The 20,039-nt window shown below is 43.4% G+C and overlaps 1 protein-coding gene across 1 annotated transcript in view; it reads left to right on the top strand.

The window, feature by feature from the left end:
* Positions 1-20,039, top strand: part of OXCT1 (3-oxoacid CoA-transferase 1) — a 71,454-nt gene that overhangs the window by 46,585 nt on the left and 4,830 nt on the right. The window contains exons 12-16 of the mRNA XM_077347049.1: positions 300-372; positions 1,833-1,908; positions 13,367-13,456; positions 19,108-19,188; positions 19,932-20,033. Coding sequence (XP_077203164.1) covers positions 300-372; positions 1,833-1,908; positions 13,367-13,456; positions 19,108-19,188; positions 19,932-20,033 — 422 coding nt within the window. The remainder of the gene's footprint in view (positions 1-299; positions 373-1,832; positions 1,909-13,366; positions 13,457-19,107; positions 19,189-19,931; positions 20,034-20,039) is intronic.

Raw genomic sequence — 20,039 nt, 5'->3', positions numbered from 1 at the left:
ACAGAATGACGTAAGCTGCTCTGGGTCCCTATCAGGAAGGAATGAAATAACTAAAACGAAGTTCAAGATGCCACCCAGACTGAGTCAGTGTCAAGAGGGTATGTTGTCTCAAACCTTTGCTCTGGTATAGTTTGCTTAACGTTGACGGGACTGTACCTGCAAAAGAAATGTCGGGATTATTGGTATAGTCTCTTCTGCAAAGAGTTCTACAAAGGGGTTCTACAAGTCTTTTAAGTAGGCCAAAAGAAGGGGTTTCTCCGTTGGGCTCTTACAAACGTAGCATCCTGTTTCTTTTTCAGGAAAAGAGACGGTCACCGTGCTTCCAGGAGCATCGTACTTCTCTAGCGACGAATCTTTTGCGATGATCAGAGGGTACGTAACGGGTGACTTTGTTTTGCTCCGTACTCAGAGGGCAGGCCCACGGTCAGTTGTCTTGGGAAGTGTAGTTCATGGACATTTGGAGAGCCACAGTCAGGCCACCCCTGTTACAGTGTTAGGGGACAGCTTTGTGTGGGCCTCAGTGTTGTGGGCATAGGATACCTGTGACCTGGTGTGTATCAGGAATCCCCTGATTGTGCTGGAGCTCTGGGGCTATGCTTGGGGCGGCGTGCAACTTTGAATCAGGCTGTCAGTCTGGGGGGGGGGGGGGGGTCATGTGACAGACGTCGGAATGTTCCCGGTGGAATCCTGGCACTGCAACAGAGCTAGGCTAGTCCATGTGGAAATGCAAACAAACACCCTCTGAGGATAAAACAGGATCAAACTGTCCAATCAGTCCTGCGAGTCAGGGAGGTGCTCCAAGTTTGTGTTGTCTTTGTCCCTCATAACTAATATGTGGCCTTATTACCGTCATTGCATTCCCTTGCCTCTGGGCAGATGCTCATTAGAGGTTGGTATAGAATCATAGAATCATAGAGTTGGAAGGGGCCATACAGGCCATCTAGTCCAACCCCCTGCTCAACGCAGGATCAGCCCTAAGCATCCTAAGGCATCCAAGAAACGTGTGTATCCAACTTTTGCTTGAAGACTGCCAGTGAGGGGGAGCTCACCACCTCCTTAGGCAGCCTATTCCACTGCTGAACTACTCTGACTGTGAAAATGTTTTTCCTGATATCTAGCCTATATCGTTGTACTTGTAGTTTAAACCCATTACTGCATGTCCTCTCCTCTGCAGCCAACAGAAGCAGTATCCTGCCCTCCTCCAAGTGGCAACCTTTCAAATACTTGCATTGAGCATTTCAAGGAAGAGTGAATTGATAGTAGAGGAGCCAGAATTCTGCCCCTCTTAGAATGTCTGATTTGACCCTTAGATAACCAAACAAGGGGGACCTGTAGCCTGGTCTGTACGCGGTGGGATTGCAGACCTCTCCGTTCAAACAGGAGCATGTGTATTTAGAAGTTAAGCCTCTTTTTCTCAGTAGGTCTTCTTAATGAATACCTGACTTGGATAGTTCAGGCAAGCTTGACCCCATCAGATCTCGGGAGCTAAGCAGGGCCAACCCTGGCTAGTATTTGGATGGGAGACCTTCAAGTATGTGGATGGAGTTCCTCCAAGGAATACTAGGGGTCATGATGCAGAAAGAGACAGTGGCTAACTGATCTCCTGGCTATGCTACACATGCCATACGATAAATAAATAACAATTCTTAATAAATGCTCTTAGAAATGCAGCTCTGCAGTGCCATCCCAAGCAGAGTAACCTCCTTCTAAGCCTGTTGACATCAGTGGACTTCGAAGGCTGGAACTCTGTTTAGGATGGCGCTGTAAGGTGTGCCAGAATGCCTGATGCTGATCGCAAGTGGATGCTGATTTCATTGTTTGTTGATCAACAGCGGCCATGTCAATTTGACTATGCTGGGAGCAATGCAGGTGTCCAAGTACGGTGACCTAGCCAACTGGATGATTCCGGTGAGTGGATGAAAAACATTTTTGTGCTTCCTGTTGACTTTCTCAAATGTTGTTGAGAATCTGCAGTTATTGAGGTTGGGTTTATCAGCTCTGGGTTGGGACCTACCTGGATATTCTGCAGGGTGGAGCCTGCGAAGGACAGGGTTTGGGGAGGGGATGGGTGTCCATGGAGTATAATGTCATAGAAATCACCTTCCAAAGCAGCCATTTTTCTCTAGGTGACTTGATCTCCAGCTACCGCCTGGATTTTGGCAGCTGTAGCAGAGGGGGACCTGAATTAGCCGAAACCGTGTCTGCATTCCAAAGCAATTAAGGGAAGATTTAGGAAGCTGACTTTATTGTCTCAGGTGTACTATTTAGTGTGAAATGCTCCAGTTTGTCCAGATGGGTGCTTTTTAGTTGCATCCTTTGGTTGCTGATCTTGTCTGTACCTTGCCTCTATTGATAGTTCTTCCAGGTTGCCAAAGGTGAACTTACCCTTTCCTGCATCCCAGTTTGAGTGTAACACTGTGAGAACTTGACTGTGGCGCTGAGTGTTGATTCTGAGTGCCTCATCCCTAATTCATTTTCTCCTCTTTCCTCCTTCAGGCTTTCTTTTCCGACTTATAACCCAATTGCTCACAGGCTTGAGGTGGCTAAATTGAAGTATTTTTACAGTAGAGCTGCTCTAATGATATAAACCAAGTAATTGCAGTAATAAAACAATCTGGAGAAATGAAACAAATGTTTAATAAAAAGTTCAGCAGTACCAATCATTCCTAAACCAGCTTTAAAAGACTCAATTGTACTTCCGTAGCTTGCTTAAAAGTGCACAAGAATGCTTCAGAGCATGTTTTTATGAGTGCTGGGTGGAATTTCAGAGCCCTGGGACCATAGTTTGCAGCTGTTGTGCCGATAGATCTTATGGAAATTTATTCAGAAGTAAGTCTCCCTGAGCCCAAATAGTTTCAGTCCTAGTTCTCTGGGGTGCTTGCTCACCTTTGGCCTGCTACAGTACTCTGAAGATGGGAGAAAGGTAGACTATGTGCTTAGTATTGAGGAGGTGCTTGGAATCTCCCTGGATCTTGGGTAGCAGCTCTTGGGAAAGAGCCTGAGGCTCTGGAAAATTCGGATTGTCATACAGGCTTTCAGGAATGGCTCCTTCATAATGCATGCACATTTCATTGGCATGGGCCAGTTGCATCCTCTGCCCCATGCTTATCTTGCTATTGTATATTTGTGTGTCATTTCAGAGGGCAGCTTTTATTAGTCTGCCATAGAATGGCTAGATTTGAGCCCAGAAGCACCTTAGTGTCATGTAGACCAGCACTACATAATGTGGTTCCAAGGAAAAGTGAAGCTAAGTCCCAGGATCCACCAGGCTCTATTCTTGTTCCCTATTTTCCTTCCTTCCTGATGTGCATACACACACGCACGCACACACACAGGTCTCTTTCCAAGCAGTAAAAATTGTCCTTCACAGTGCTATCTCCTATTCTACATGTTATGGCTCTTGCAAGTAGTTCTGGCTGCTTTTTAGCCACTACGTGTAAAAACATAGACCGTTTCTGCACGAAGAAACAACCTCTGGACAGCCTTCGGTTGCTGGTGGGTTTTAGAACCCTCTCCACATGACGTTGTCTGCATCCCAAGGTCGTCCAGGGTCTGGCTTGAGTTTTGGTCAGATTTGCCTTGGGATAAGAGAAATTAGCAAAACTGGATTTGTCACTTGTTATCTCGCTTCTCATCAGGGAGCAACCAGGGGCAACCGTTGGGAGGTGGAAAGGCGTGATAATGGCTGTAGCATTGCACCCTCCCTCCCGTCTCCATTTCCACCTCCGAGAATTAAAAAAAAAAAAAAAAAGCATGGGCTGCATTGCTGCAAAGCTACTTTGTCAAAGGTATAATAAAATCTTCTGAAAAGTGTCCACAGTCTTTTGGAGATCAGGAAGGTAAAACACAGTCCCGTTTGTGTTTTCTGGTGGTGGGAAATGAATGGAGAAGGGGGGGGGGAGCACATGATGAAGCAGCCTTCTCCTGATCAGCTGAGTTCAGGGTATGAACTTTCAGGAGTCAAAGCTCCCTTCTTGTTTCTGAGGGAAGGAGCTTTGACACCCAGAAAGCTCACAACCCCAAAATCTTGTTAGTCTCTAAGGTGCTACTGGACTCAAATCTAGCTGCTTCTTCTCCTTCTCCTTCTCCTTCTTCTTCTTCTCCTTCTCCTTCTCCTTCTCCTTCTCCTTCTCCTTCTCCTTCTCCTTCTCCTTCTCCTTCTCCTTCTCCTTCTCCTTCTCCTCCTCCTCACCCCCTCTCCTTCTTCAATAAAACCATACAATATATGTTTGTATTGTAATTCATCTTTAATTTTTTCTAAAAAATCCCGCTTCAGTGTATGCATCTTGTCTGAGCAACTTGTACTGGTGACCCACAGCAACGAATATGCTCTCTGAGTAACCAGAGTGGCCATTCTAAAAGCCATGCCACGGATACACAATGTAAAACAGAACCGATGGGAATGTTCTGTCTGTTTTCAACTTGGAATAAACATTACTGCTAGCTGCTGAATCTCTGCTGCTTACTTTGTAGCTGGTAACTTTTCAGTGTGCTTGAAGATTTCTCCCTTTCCTCTCCCCCCCGCTTTTGGGGAGTTCTCTACAGGAGAGAGTTTGTAACTACTTTCTCAGAAATCTTTTGCTCGAAGTCAGTGCTTTCCTCGCTTTGTATTCAAATTGTTTCCAGGCGTTGTACTTTTCAGTAAGGAATCATGCGGCTCATAGGCGAATTGCTGAAACTCTGAAAAATATAAGTGATAGAAGAAATTTAATAAACTCCCTAAGGCAACCTCATTTATAATAACAAGCGTTTCAAAGCCCACCTGACAAGTTTCCTTTTGTAAGAATTTTCTTCTTTATTGTTGTGTGCTTCTGGAGTCCAGAGTCAATTAATTTCCCACTGGGAGCCCGCAACTTGTGATATTTCGATGCCAGGAGTTCTTCTCACCTGGCACCAATTTAGGGTTCCTGGAAAAACACCCTGTCTCATTCTCAAGGCGTTATCAAAGGGAAGTTGATTGATATCTGGTTTATGGTGCCTTTTGCTTTTCTTGTGAGATTTGATGCTTTAAGCAAACCTGAATGTTACCAGTGTGTGCAAAGCAGGCGTGTTTTGTTCATTTTAAAGACAAAAACCTGCTGTGAATTGAAGAGAGACAACATTACGGATTTAGGGAAGGCATCTGTGCCTGGTTTTAGGGAAATGCGGTGAAGCAGACTCATTTTTCGTTCTTCAGGGATCCAACACTTCTTCCCCGAACCCCAGGTATACACAGTTTAAAACCTTAACATCTCAACTCTCCTTGTGTTACATAGTTACATCATGCTTAGGGCTGATCCTGCGTTGAGCAGGGGGTTGGACTAGATGGCCTGTATGGCCCCTTCCAATTCTATGATTCTAGGTGTGTGTGTGTGTATGTGTTGCTAAATAAACTTTGTTCTTGTTCATTTAAAAGAATCTCTACCAATTTCTACCAAGGAAAATAATAGGCTTGTAAATATTTAAACAAATTAAAAACATATCCTCCTGTCCCTTTACCTAGTAATTCATAGCAGCCACAAGTTTATTTGGGGGAGAAGTATACCGAGAGCCAGTGTGGTATAGTCTTGAATTAGGATCGGGGAGAACCAAGTTTGGATTCCCACTCTATTGTACGAGCTTATCGGGTATCCTTGGACCACTGACACACTGTCAGGATAAAATCGAGAAAGAATGGAGAAGGAGGATGCTGTAAACCACTTTGGGTCCCCATTGGGAAGAAAAGTGGGTGCCAATAAAGTGAAATAAATAAATTTGTGTTTCCTCAAATGTTGCTTTTCCTGCTGGACTTCTCCAACAGGATGAGAAAGGTGGAGAAAAGTGTCAAAAAAAATCCTACTGGGTAATGTTTAACCTCAGGAAATCATCACAGATGTCTTGTGTTAACTTGGTAAAGGTAAAAAGGTAAAGGTATCCCCCATGCAAGCACTGGGTCATGTCTGACCCTTGTGGTGACGCCCTCTAGCGTTTTCTAGCGTTAACTTGGTAGGTGCTAATAAAAGTTATTACACAGATTTTGTTCTTGTTTGGGGGCTTTTCATGGCTGCTCACATTTCCCCTGATTTAGCATCATGTGAAAAGCATTTGAAAAACTGACATGGACTGGCATTTAAATAGTATTTGAAGCTCTAGTTGCCGTGGATATCCTTTGGTTTTTGTCTGGAGTGTGTGAGAGATCACTGCTTTTAGGAACAGTACAGCCTCAGTTCTTTTGCTGGGTTCCAGTGTCTAGAATCGGTGTGCCATGAAATGAATTTTGCAAAGAATTTTGTTGCCTTTCTTGGCGGCAGAGAGGAGGAAGGAGCCTCAAACGTATTGGTCAGATAGCTTTGAGCTGTTGAATCTCACAATTTAAGAGGGAGGGCTACAAGGGTAGAGGGCTGCCTAAAGTGATGGATGTGTTCTCCCACAGATTTATAAGTATTAGTGCCATAAATATTGGTCTTGCTGTTACAATGCACAAGATCAAATAAAGCATTGAACCAGTGACAAAGATATCCCTGGGTATAATAGTTGATGAATCCTGAAGAATAAATTTGGGAAAAAGTTTTGCAGTTAGCATATGAACTTACCGCTAATGTTGTTTCCCCCCCCCCTCCTCTCAAAAATTGTTTGGGTCTAAATGCTATTTATCCTGGACAGCATTCATTTTTATAATGCCTTTAACAGTTTACTTGCTCTGATTTATTCGACTTTTGTTCTTTTTTTTAAAGCTGTAACATGTATTTTGGATCCTGGAAAGATTGACTTTTCCTGTTGATGTTAATGGTGTTTTATCACTGGCTGTTTTTTGTGTGCATAGCATTACTCTTTATAAAAACAGCTGGAAATGACACCAAGGGTCATCTAGTCTAACCACTTGCACAGTGCAGGAAAGTCACAGCTCTCCACCCCCAGTGACCTCTGCCCTGTACCCAAAGGAAGGCAAACAGATTCCAGGATCCCTGGGCCAATATAGTCTGGAGGAAGATTCCTTCCTGACCCCAAAGACCTGACATGTCAGAAGCTGCCTTGTGGAGTCTTTATGCAAAAAAGATTTTCAGTGTTTTAAAATGTGGGTTTTTTTTATATATATCTTAAAATGCAGCATGTGACTTACTAAGTTAAATTTGAAAGAGATTTATATACACATTATAATGCCTTGGGTTTGCTTTTGGGTTATGTCAGCTGACCTTCACTAAATTCCCCCCACTCACCCATACCCACCCACTGAAACCACAAGCAAGGCAAAGTCGTTTATTATTAACATTTCTGTTTGTTTCTGTTTGCAGTGGTCAGTGTTAGCCAAGACATTAATGGTGTGAATGAAGAATTAATATCACAATTCAGGGCATTTAGAGAGACGTAGTTGTGATAAAATGATCTTTTAAAAGGTTCTTATAGTAGTTTTTCTTTCTACCTTTGATCTCATATCCAGTTTTTTTCTGGATCGCAGCTGCTGGCCACAGGTGGAAAATACACAGACATTATCTGTCCATGATTTCTTCATCCTGCCCTTCCTCAAAGGAGTTTTAGGAGAGCTATATAGGCATAAAGTCTTATCTCCTTTTCTGCTCATAGTATGCACTGCTATGTAGAAGAGCAGGAGTATTATTTTCACCTCCCCTGTCCTTCCCACACACCACCAGCTTCCACTTCAACCCCTACAAATATACCTGGGAGTTCGGTACCCCTCAGGGGCAAAATTTCAGGGCATATAGTAGTGGGAGGAGAGCGCTGGGAAGTCATTGTTAATGCAGAACGGTTCTGTTCATGCAGCTAAGCCAGGGGTAGTCAAACTGCGGCCCTCCAGATGTCCGTGGACTACAATTCCCAGGAGCCCCTGCCAGCAAATACAACTCCTGGGAATTGTAGTCCCCGGACATCTGGAGGGCCGCAGTTTGACTACCCCTGAGCTAAACCATGGTGCTTCCCCACCCCATTGTCTCCTCACATCAGTCCTATGAAGTAAGTACCATTGGGAGAGAAATTTAGAAGCTCAAGGTGGCTGTGGGAGAGAAATTGATCAGGTCAAGGTCGTCCAGAGCTTCATTTCGGAGAAGTATTTGAATAAGAGTTTCCTTGCTCCTACTCTGACCACATTACCATACAATCTTTGATGTTGTCAACGCAGATGTAAAAGATACCACATAAGTGGGATGTGTTCAGCAGTATCTTCTTTCTAAAAACGTCCTGGGCAGCGCTTTACTGTGACTTGCAGAGTTACATTTTGTATTCTGCTCCCATCGCCACATCCCCCAAGACCCACAGGACTGGGTTATTTACAGGAAGATCACACCGTCCCAGCTTTGCTTTAAAAAAAAGTAAAATTAAATTGTCAAGGTAGTCGCCATAACCAAGGTTGTTAGAGATGTCGCATTGAGGATGCAGGAACAGATTCTAGCCTGTCTGGTAAGCGCTTGAGCATGTATTGTGCATCATGTGATAAGGCTCTTTAACCAGCCACCATTAAATGACTACTTTTAACAATTCTTCTCTAGAGAGGATGCATTTTAGTAATTTCCTGGTATTCCTTTGGTCTTTTGTTCCCCTTCACCTCTTTTCTCCTCTAGAAAACCTACTCTAGCTATCAGAACTGGCAGAGGAGATGATAATGCTTTGGTAAAAGTCCCGTTTTTGAGGCTGTTAATCAATGGGAGAGAAACTGACAGAACAAGTATATTTTCAGACCAATTCATCACCATTTTAGTCTAGCAAATGCACTTTTTTAATGGGGGGAGGGGGAAGAAATGGGAAACAGTACTGGAAAAGGACATGGTGTTTTTTTCTTTTTTTAATGAACTTGCTGTAATGGGCTGTTTTGAGCAGTGGATATTATTAATATTCCTTGCTAAATTTTACTGTAAAAGTATATAGGAAGCATATTCTCCCAGGGAGGAAGAGAAAATTGTCCAGGGTTTCCTTGCTGTTAGTTGTTGATACTTTTTTGTACGTGGCAGATTTAGAAATCAATGAAGTTAACATATTGCTGAACACGGATTTTCATGCAGTTATTTTTAATCATGAGCTCTTTCGATGGAAGGGGAATATTAATAGAATCTCATTTAACACCTTTGGGTACTCGTACATGTTGTATAGCCGTGTCTGCTTAACTACCAGCCTCATTTCTAAATGCTTTTATCTGGGTGCCTCTGCCTTGGGGAGGGGCTGTGGCTTAGCGAAAGAGCCCTTGCATGCAGAAGGTCCCAGGTTCGAGCCCTGGCACCTCTAGTTAAATGGACCAGGCAGTAAGGAGATGTGAAAGACCTCTGCCTGAGAACATGGAGAGCTTCTGCCAGCCTGAGCAGAGTCTTGATGGTCTAATTCAGTACAAGGGAGCTTCATCCAGTGTTGTGATAATGGCATGATTGATTCCTGGAATGGTGATCTTCAGAGCGGATAGCCTTTTGGGAGTCTTTGAGTAACTTGGTGTAGGAAGGCCCTTGTCAAGATGAACAAAGCTAGTGAGGATGGAGGGGAGCGGAGACTGAATTCAGAGAACATTCTAGAATCGCATGTGATGAGGCAGAGCTTGTGGTCTCTGGCCTGGCTAGATTTCTCACCAAGTGAAGCTAATAGGCAGCAGATTAAGGAGGGACACAGCAAGTGGTTCAAATGTGGAATTTGCTTCCAGAGGATGTAGCTATGGCTACAGACATCAACAGCATTAACTGGGGATTAGACATATTCAAAATTAACTGGGGATTAGACATATTCAAAATTAACTGGGGATTAGACATATTCAGGTAGGGGCCAGAGCATTCTCTGTTCTGGCCCCTACCTGGTGGAATGAGCTCCCAGAGGAAATCAGGGCCCTGACGGAGCTTAAACAGTTCCGCAGGGCCTGCAAAAAGGAGCTCTTCCACCAGGCATTTGGCTGAGACCAGACGTAATCAACAGCAACCAAGGGCCCCTGCTCCACCCAGGCCCCCCCCCTCAGAATTCCATCAATAAACTCTGGACCTGTTTGTACTGCCATATTGTTATACCGTTATACCGTGCTGTTGTATTGTTATCTGGTTACAATTATTAGTTATTAGTATATGGTTATTACATGTTTTTATAGACTGTTTTATGTATTGTTCCTCGTTATGATGTAAACCGCCCTGAGCCTCCGGGGAGGGCGGTATATAAGTATGATAGATAGATAGGTAGATAGGTAGATAGGTAGATAGGTAGATAGGTAGATAGGTAGATAGGTAGATAGGTAGATAGATAGATAGATAGATAGATAGATAGATAGATAGATAGATAGATAGATAGATAGATAGATAGATAGATAGATAGATAGATAGATAGATAGATAGATAGATAAAAAAAGGATAGGTCTATCAGAGGCTACTATACAGCGACTAAAGAGAGTGTCCAGGTTCAAAGACCATAAACCTCCAAATCCCAGAGCAAGGAAGCAATATTGGCAGAAGGCCTTGGCCTCAATGCCCTGTTGTTGGCCCTCCAGAGGAACTGTGTGAGACAGCATGCTGGATGAGATGGCCAGTGGTTTGACCCAGCAGGGCTCTTCTTATGAGGTTATTTCTGGGCACGTGTGCTTGGGATTGCTGCCTATAAATCTAAAAAGACCGAATTCCTCCTGAATGGTTACTACTGACCAAGTCAATGGGATGTTATAATATATACACATGTGTCTGAAAGCTCTGCCCATGAGGCTGGGAGTTCGATCCCAGCAGCTGGCTCAAGGTTGACTCAGCCTTCCATCCTTCCGAGGTCGGTAAAATGAGTACCCAGCTTGCTTGCTGGGGGGTAAACGGTAATGACTGGGGAAGGCACTGGCAAACCACCCCGTATTGAGTCTGCCATGAAAACGCTAGAGGGCATCACCCCAAAGGTCAGACATGACTCGGTGCTTGCACAGGGGATACCTTTGCCTTTACACACAGGGCTTTTTTGATTATCCAGGATGACCTCTCATGGATTCCTAGCACCTGTGATGCTCTGGTAATCCTGTGTCTAGTAGAAAATTCACAATAGTGATCCATCACTTCCAGTGCAATCCTAACCAGAGAAAGCACCATTCTAAAACCCAGTGGGGTTCAGAAGGCTATTGGTCTTCTTAAGTCTGTACGGTTTATCACTGAGATTTTAATATGTTTGTATTGATTTCTGATTTCTTTTAAAACCTGGCTATTAATACAAGAGGCTTGCTATAATTGACATCTTATTTAATTATGTTGTATTTAAAAAAACCCTATTTTAATCCATGCTTCAGGGCAGGCTGCCTCATTTTTCCAAAAGGCTTGCCAATGGAGCTGATCAAGGAGGAAGTGCATTTTGAAAATGTGAATATGAAATTAGCCTAAAGCTGTTATGGAACCAAATTGGGCGAGTCTGTCTTTGACAGATCATGGAAACAGCCTGAGGGTGCACTTGTGGAAAAGCAGGTCATCCCTGTTGCTAAGAGTACCTTCTTTTGTTTGGATCTCGAACACAAATTGTCATCTTGTTTAGATTTCTTGCGGCACCGATCCTGGCTACTGTGGTTTGTAGGGGCTGCCTTTTAATAATGGCTGGGAATCTTCAACAAATGCAAAATATGTGAGTCTTTATCTAGGACCAGCCACTTCAAACACCTGTCCTGAAAGGGCTTCATTGGTTGCTTGATTCCATAAGCCCAGCTTTTTACCCTTAAGGCCCTTCACAACCTGTGTGTGTAAAGTGCTATCAAATCATAGCTGACTTACGGTGACCCTATACCAGTGGTAGTCAACCTGTGGTTCTCTAGATGTTCATGGACTACAATTCCCATGAGCCCCTGCCAGCAAATGCTGGCAGGGGCTCATGGTAATTGTAGTCCATTGACATCTGGAGGACTTCAGGTTGACTACCCCTGCCCTATACGATTTTCAAAACAAGAGATAACTAAGATGGTTTGTCTTTGCCGCCCTCAGTATAGCAATCCTGGACATCCTAAATGGTTTCCTATCCAAGTGCCAATCAGGGCTGACTCTACTTAGCTTCTGACCTCTGGGGAGTCTGGCCTAGCAACACAACCTTGGACCCGTAGATTTGATGGACTACCTCTCCCTGTATAAATTTGTGTGCCAATTTTGTTCCACTGGCCACATACTTCTGGCAGTACTTTTGACTGTTTTACTGATTTGGGGGTTGTGAGACTCTCCCCTGCCCCCTGGTTAATGGTGGGGTATTGGGGGTTAGGGCTGCCGGATCCAGGTTGTGAATGGAGCTTGGGGCAGATACGTAGGTATGTATACGGCTCTGCTTCCCAATCATGTTCTGTACAATCATGTCACTTCTGGGGTTTCTTGAAGCCTGAAGAATGCTTAAGGGGTTTCTCAGTGGTAAGAAAATTGAGAACGGCTGTGCTAGATCTTTGCCAAATGACTTGTACTTTAGCATTGCCATTTATTCTGTTTGTGCTAATCTCTGCCCATTGCCATTGGCTAGCCACTGCCTGGAGAAATGGAGGGATGTAAATATTTTAATAAGTTCGAGTTGGCACTTCTACCACAGTATTTTAGTTCTTTCGCAAATGTCATAGGATGTTCCATTTAAATCTCTAATCTTGTGGAAAATATCCAGACTCTGAGATTTGAATATATAAACCAAGGTGGTAGGATGATGATGGTCCTAGTAATGTATTTCTGTCCTGCTGCTTGGATATTTTTAGATCCTCAGCAAAGGCCAGTTGCTCAATACTGAATCTCTATAGTGGAGAACTGAATTCAGATTGGGATTGTCAAGGTCCAGGCTGGAGTTTTCCTGGAATTACAGCTTATTATCAGGCTACGAAGATCAGTTCTCCGGAAGGAAGTGGGAGAATTCTTTTTTTTTGGGGGGGGGGGGATTTGGTGGCTTTACATCCTTTCTGCTCTTTGTCCTCTTGCCGAACTCTACTTTCTCAAGTTCCACCCCAGACTCTCTAGGAATTTCCTGATTTGGAGTTGGCAACCCTAATTCCAAAACCCTGTTGAAATATGAATGTGTGAATGGAATCTTTTTTTACTATTTAGAGCAGTAATTAGACAAATTTCCTCTCCCTTACTTTATGGACAGCTGCTTGGCTGGGCAGGAGAAGTTCCTGCACAACATGGCATCCATTTATCATGCTAAACGTTACCTGGGGCAGAACCACGATTGGCTCTTCTTAGCGATAATATTTGTCTCTGGCCTTTCGCCTCCCATATGTGAAATGGGAAGTTGAATTATTGATGCGAAGGTGATTGAGATGGGATTGTGAAGCCGTAAGGTGTTGGGTAAATTAATAATAATAAATAATTCAGGTTAAGCCGATTCAGTGTACATTGGCTTAATTCTGTATTTTTTTTTTTGGTCAGGTTTTTAGTTGTGTTTTCAAGCTTTGAAAGCCAAGAGCTTCAGACGTTTTTGTTTGTTTGCTTTAAACCTCTTTATTTGAAACCTGTGTTTTTAGGGCAAGATGGTGAAAGGAATGGGAGGTGCCATGGACTTGGTGTCCAGTTCAAGAACCAAAGTGGTGGTCACCATGGAGCACTCGGCAAAGGTAAGATCTGGTCTCTCCACCTTGATTTCTCGAGACTGAAAATATTGCTTCAGCTGAAGCTTGTCTCTCCTCGCCTCCTTTGGCTTTTTCCTCCTCCACACGTCTCTGCCTTTTGTCACACTCTGCGGAACAAGCAGTCTCCTCCTCTCTTTGTTGAGCCTCCTCCAAATCTCTTGTCTTTGACAGAGCTTTTCCCGAACCTTCTCCATGCCTTCTGCTTGCTTTCCTTCCTGCAGTGGGTTGCCTCGTTGTCATCATTGCCTTGTTAATTTTACTTGAGGCTGCAAAATCCTCAGAGAAAGGTCAGGCCCATCTATATTCCGTAGGGAGCTTGCCAGCACACTCCGAGTACTGCAAAAAAGTTCCAAGATTAGTCGCAGAGTCCACAGAAAGTGCCGGCACTTAGAATTGGACAGTATTGTTATCACTAAGTAAAATTGCACAGCACTTCCTGGTTCTTCTCCAGGCTTCTTTTACGTGATCATTTTCCTTGGGAGGCAAAATGCACTGCCAGGGTAGTCTTCCTGGAATATCCGATTTACAAATGCATGAATGGAGAAAGCATTAAGCAGGCAAAGAAGTAAGCAAACAGTGCCAACCACAGACAAGTGCTCTGGAAGCTATTAAACGACTGCGACTCTCAAGGCAGACAAATGTGTTTTAACTCTCGCTCTCCATCCATGCTGCTTCATAACCTTGGAAGTAATAACATCCTTTGCAGCCAGCTGTCCATTTCAGTGCCCTTTATCTGCAATCCATGACAAAGTCACTTTGTGTGACTGATCTCTCTAGGCTCCTATGTTTATTTATTTCTTTTATATTTATATACCACCCTCCCCTTGTGGCTCAGGGCAGTTTACAGAGAATGTGGAAATCAAAATACAGGTACAATGTGGTTCAGTAATAACATCTGATAATAACTAATGTAACAGTAAAAACAATAACATCTAGAGATAGCAATAGCTTTACTAATTGAAACATTAATAAGTTAACAGTAACCCCATTGGTTGGCCAATCCAGGTTTTGCTTGATGTGTGGGAGGGGTTCTGTGGGAGGGGTTCTGTGGGAGGGGTTCTGTGGGAGGGGTTCTGCTGGCCTGGTAGATGCTGCTGATTCAGTTGACCGCAACCAAATGCCTGGTGGACATGGAGAGAAATCTTGCTGGCCTGCTTTGGAGTTTTATCTGTATGGCAAGCTGACTCACAAATGGATTTTCTTAAGAAATGACCATCCTCCTGAAGCAGTTTTCAATAGCCTTAGTCTTGTTGACCATATTATGAATGAGTGGCTTGCAAAATGCCAGGAGAAGATCTGATTTGATTTCCGAATCATTCCTAGCTTACATCAGCACCCATGAGAGTAGTTCAATTTTGTTGTAGTAGGTGCCTGTATACTGGGAGTACTGACTTCTGTATTTGTTATGTGGGCTTTTAATTGGCATGCTTTTATTGATTTGGTTTTTGATTATTAATTTATATTGACCTGTCTTGTTCTGTTGATTTTTTAAAATTGACTTGGACACATCCATTCTGTTTGGTTTCATCATTGTTCCTGTTTGTATGTTCTGGTATGTGGCTAATTCCTTCCTTCCTTCCTTCCTTCCTTCCTTCCTTCCTTCCTTCCTTCCTTCCTTCCTTCCTTCCTTCCTTCCTTCCTTCCTTCCTTCCTTCCTTCCTTCCTTCCTTCCTTCATTCATTCATTCATTCATTCATTCATTCATTCATTCATTCATTCATTCGGCTTATATGCCTCTCATGGTGACATCTCAGGGTGGTGTACATAGAACAGAGAAACAGGAAAATACATTAAACATTTGCAATTGCTTAAAACAAAAAAATATAACAGTAATAGATAACTGATATATAATAGATAACAAAGAAACGACCTTACAGATGAAACGGACGTATTGGGTGTCGGTGTTATAGTTTCCTGGGTTGATTTTGGGGTCCTCATCCTGGTGGAAGAGCTCTGTTTTTCATGCCGTATGGAGCTGTTTGAGTTTCTATAAGTCCTTGATCTCATTGGGGAGTTCATCCTACTAGGTTGGGGCCATGGATGAGAAAGCTCTGGCTCTGCCAGTTTACTGTGGCAGCAGAGGATAGCTGAGTGGCAGGCTGATGAGAAGATGAGAAGGTTTAGGGAGACAGAATTCCAGGGGCTGCCTTGGGGGGGAACCATAGAAAGGGTTTGTGTTGGGCCGAGCTGATGTGAGGGAGGGCCTTAGCATGAGGGCCCTTGGAGACTCTAATCAATGAAAAGCAGATTTTGTACTCTTGAGGTCACATAATCTTTGTCCTTCTGTGTTGGCACACAAACACACAGCCCAGGAGTTAGGGACATTCCGCAGGCCCTCAAAAATATCCGTGAGCACAGATTATACAGGGAAGCAAACAGACGAGTAGTGGCAGGCTGCTTTGAGAGCACTGTGGTCTAGGAGTGCACAATGTACATTTTAGAAATCATAAAAAGATTTTGGCCCTTGGCCCAGACGAAGCATTCTCAGGCACTGAACTGTTGTGGAGGTTCGAGACAAGGGGAAGAACATAACCACTTTCGCCTCTGTTGGAAGATTGTCCTGTTGTTTGTGAAGTCCTGACGTTTGCCGATCCTTCCATTTTGATGGTTTTCTGACTGTGGTTCAGTTTTAACCGCTGCTGTAATAATGGGTGGCTGTAAGATAATCTTTAACTGTGACATTCTGTAATACATCAGTGCCTGGGGTTATGGCAGCTGTCTTAAAAGCCATCTTTCTTTCCCGCAAGCCAGTGTGTTTCAATCCCTGCAAGATGCTCAGAGGAGATATTACTTGACCTTAACGGTATCCCTGGTGGGTTGATGAACACTTAAAAATAGCGCAGATAAATTGTTCCTGCAATGAAACTTGGAAGGTCTTTGAATGTAACCAGTACAGCAGTATTGTCATTGGTGTTCCAGCTGTTCTTCCCTTAAGACCCATCATATTCCTTCAGTGATCTAGCTGTCTTGGATTTGAGACGTAGATCTTAACTGATACAAATTAAAACGAAACAACCACTTACAGCACAAGGCCACCCACGCAAAAGGATTGCTTGAGAAATCATTCCTTAAGGAGTGAGAGCATCCACACACTGAATGAGACAGTAGGCAAACTAATCCCCCGGTGATGAATGAGAGTTTTAAAAGAATCACCTCCACTTTAAAATGACACAACACTCTTCTAAGCTGCTTCTTGAAATCTACAATCAAAAACTTGAAATTGAAGTCACGAGGGTTGAAATGGAAATCACAAAAGAGTTGTTACCACAACTGCTCACAATGCTAAAATTCATCCAGATCAGACTTGGATCCATGTGTAACGTTACTCTTAGTAAAATTCAAGATATGGGATAAATTTATCTATGTCTATAGTATTTTCAATTCCAAACACCTCACCTGCCCTTCGTTTCTGAATTGGTATTGTTTTTTCCCCAAAAATCTGGAGCCCTCGTGCTTCAGGGCAGGGGTAACTGATACATGGCAAAATATTGATTGTGAAATCATTTATGTTGTACTGTTCTACTCCAAGAGCTGAGATAGATATTAGATTTCCGCCCTTTTCTGTATTAAAGCAATCATACTTGGAATACAAAATGTGAGAGACGCGTTGATGCAGTGTCCCATGTGAAAATACCTTTAGATAGCTCTCTTCACCACTCCAAGGAAAGAAAAAAAACCCCACACAACCCAACTAGCCAATGGCCTAAATCTGAAATGGATAAAAATACAAGATCTGGTTACCCATTGAAGACACCATCATCTCCTCTTCCTCCTCCTCCCTTCTTCAATAAAAGCTGACTTCAAGGAGAGTAGAGGAGCCTTTGATTAGCTCATCAAAGAAACCTCTGTTTGTACTATTCTTTTGAGTAGAACAGTAGAGCACAAATGATTTCACAATCAATATCTTGTATCAGTTACTTTTGCCCTGAAGCATTGGGGCTTCAGTTTTTTAGGAAAACCAATACCAATGCAGAAAGGGAGGGAAGGAGTTTGGAATTGAAGCTACCCATCACCATTTTCCTGAATCATTTCCCCACCTTCCCAGTTGCTAGTTACCCTATACACAGGCATCTGTATCATTCTTCTCTCCTCCTCTATAAGCCCCTAGTCCTCTTGTGAGCTTTCCATTTGCTTCTACAGTTGTCTGATCATACCCTCTTTAGATACTTCATGCCCCACATCCTTTCTGGTCATCCTAATCCCACAGTGCCCCTTCTGTCTTGATCCTGGTTTCATATCCTTTCTTTCCCCTCTTCTATCTTCCATCTCCTTTTATCAGCCTTCCCCCTCCTAGCTTCACAACGTCCATCTCATGTATGAACCTGTCCCTGCTTCACTGCTCTTGTTTCCTTCTCCCATCCTTCATGTGCCCTTCCCTTTTAGTGGCAGTAATAAGGCTGTCTCTCACCCCAGTCCTACCAATGAATTGGTGACTGAAGCCCTTCCTCCCAGTACTGCCCACTTCTTCAAGCTCTCAGGGCTATTTAGAGCCGATGTTAACTCATCCCTGGCCTGTTGACTGTCGTTCCCATAGCTGTTGCATCCCTGTGAACATGTGCAGTTCTTAAGAGTCTGTGTGGCAGAAGGGTCCTCTCGAAAGGGTGGTTCATGGGGGAAAGTGGAATTTCTTGTATACCTGAGGGAATGGGGAACCTTCTTTGAGCATGGACCTCTTGCACTTATTTAATTGTCCGCACTCGGCTACAGCTTTGCAGTTATTTATAGTGGTGATCTGGGGCTTGTTGCTCACCTAAGTGATACTACTGGGAAATCTGGCTGTTAAAACTCCCCCAGCCCCCAATCTAATACATAAAAAACAAAAGCTTAGCTTCCATAACTATTAATAAACCAGAACCACTGAAAGGTCAAGTTGCAGTTTGGGGAACTGCCTTTGGGTGGTCCACTCCTGCAGTGCAGATGAAATCACCAAGCAACAGCTTTTTTGGAAGGAACTGCATCAGAATTGCTGTTCCCCACAGGGAAGCATCACCAGTAACAGAAGAAACCCTGTAATTTATCCCCCTCATTTGGTTGCTCTGTATAGTTAACACTAATACTGAGGTGAGATCAGGCACAGGTGGGAGTTAATAAAAACCAGGGCAGGAATGTCAGGAATTAGGGAGATCAAACAGGTGAGACCTGATTTGTTGCTTCTGAAACACGGCACTGCAGTTTTATAAAAGTCAACTGTTGGGTAAAGTTTGAGAAATCATTGAATTACTTGTCCATATCATGTGGGGGCCCAGAATAGCTGAGTGGCGAATGCAGAAATGCCTTCGTAAGGGGTTCAGCCACAATATATTGATGGAATTGGCAGGATTGATAGATCATCTATGCTGGCCTGGCTGGAACAGTTATTGGTTTGGAGTGATGATGACACCAATTTTTTTTTGGCTTTTATTTCTATTTCTATGTGCATTATTAAGGGGGTTTACGGGTTTTTATAATGTATTTTTATGGATTTTATGAACTGCCCCAAGACAAACTGTTGTGAGGGGCAGTATAAAAATCTAAATATAAATAAATACATTTGTGAAGACTGATGTTTCTACCATGGCCCTTGTGAGTTCAAAGTTAAACCTGCTTTCTTGACATTCCAAACATTCAACTAGTACTTGTTTCTGGTTTTGTTCTAGGGTAATGCTCACAAAATTCTGGAAAACTGCACGTTGCCAATTACTGGGAAGCAGTGTGTGAATCGCATCATAACAGAAAAGGTAGGTATTCTTACATTTGTTTCATCTTAGGTATGGGGGTGGGTGGGATTTTTTATCTTCACAATATCTTCATAAGGCCAAGGTGGCCAGATGTGGATCTTTCCAGTATTCCCCTCCCTCAAGCATCTTTCATGACCCCTGGAAAAATTATTCTAAAGAATCATTTTGGAAAACAACGATTTTTTTGTGGTGGTGGTGGAGGGGGGGGGATCAGGCATGCTGCAAGGAGCAGGAAGCAAATGAAAATGTCCCTTCTCAATTTTTTATCAGCACATCTGTATTTGTAAGAGGTGGGATGTACAATTCCCCCCTACTTTATGTCATTCCTTGCCATGTGTGCTTCTTGGTCCATGGGAGCCCTACAGTTCCAGGAATAACTCCTTCTGAAGTTGAAGGGGACTTCTCAGAGTGGGAGTAGTGCAGGGAAAATCCACTGTTTTCCTTGGATGGTTGACTAAATTCAAGTTGAGAGCCCAAGTGGGGCCAGGGTCTGCATAGCCTGAGGTGGAGCAGCCGCCCAGATCCAGGGCTTCTTGCAGGACTGCTGATTGTCACATGCCCCCTAGTGGTTGAACCTGGTAATATTGTGTGCCAAGCATGTGGAGAAAGGGAGAGTCAGTATGCGCCACAAGTTGGTATTTACCAGTTCAAACACTGTCCACAGTCTCCTGCCTTAATCGGTATGGTTTTCCCTTACTGTTCTTTTAGTTCAAAAGCATTAACAAACAATCTAATTCTCATAGGCTGTTTTTGACGTGGATAAGAAAAACGGGCTGACTCTGATCGAAATCTGGGAAGGTCTGTCTGTGGACGATATCAAGAAAAGCACTGGCTGTGAATTTGCTGTAAGT

Source organism: Paroedura picta, chromosome 7 (assembly GCF_049243985.1).
Source record: "Paroedura picta isolate Pp20150507F chromosome 7, Ppicta_v3.0, whole genome shotgun sequence".
Taxonomy (NCBI): Eukaryota; Metazoa; Chordata; class Lepidosauria; order Squamata; family Gekkonidae; genus Paroedura; species Paroedura picta.
Note: the sequence above shows the minus strand (reverse complement) of the source record. Positions and strands in the feature narration are given on the sequence as shown.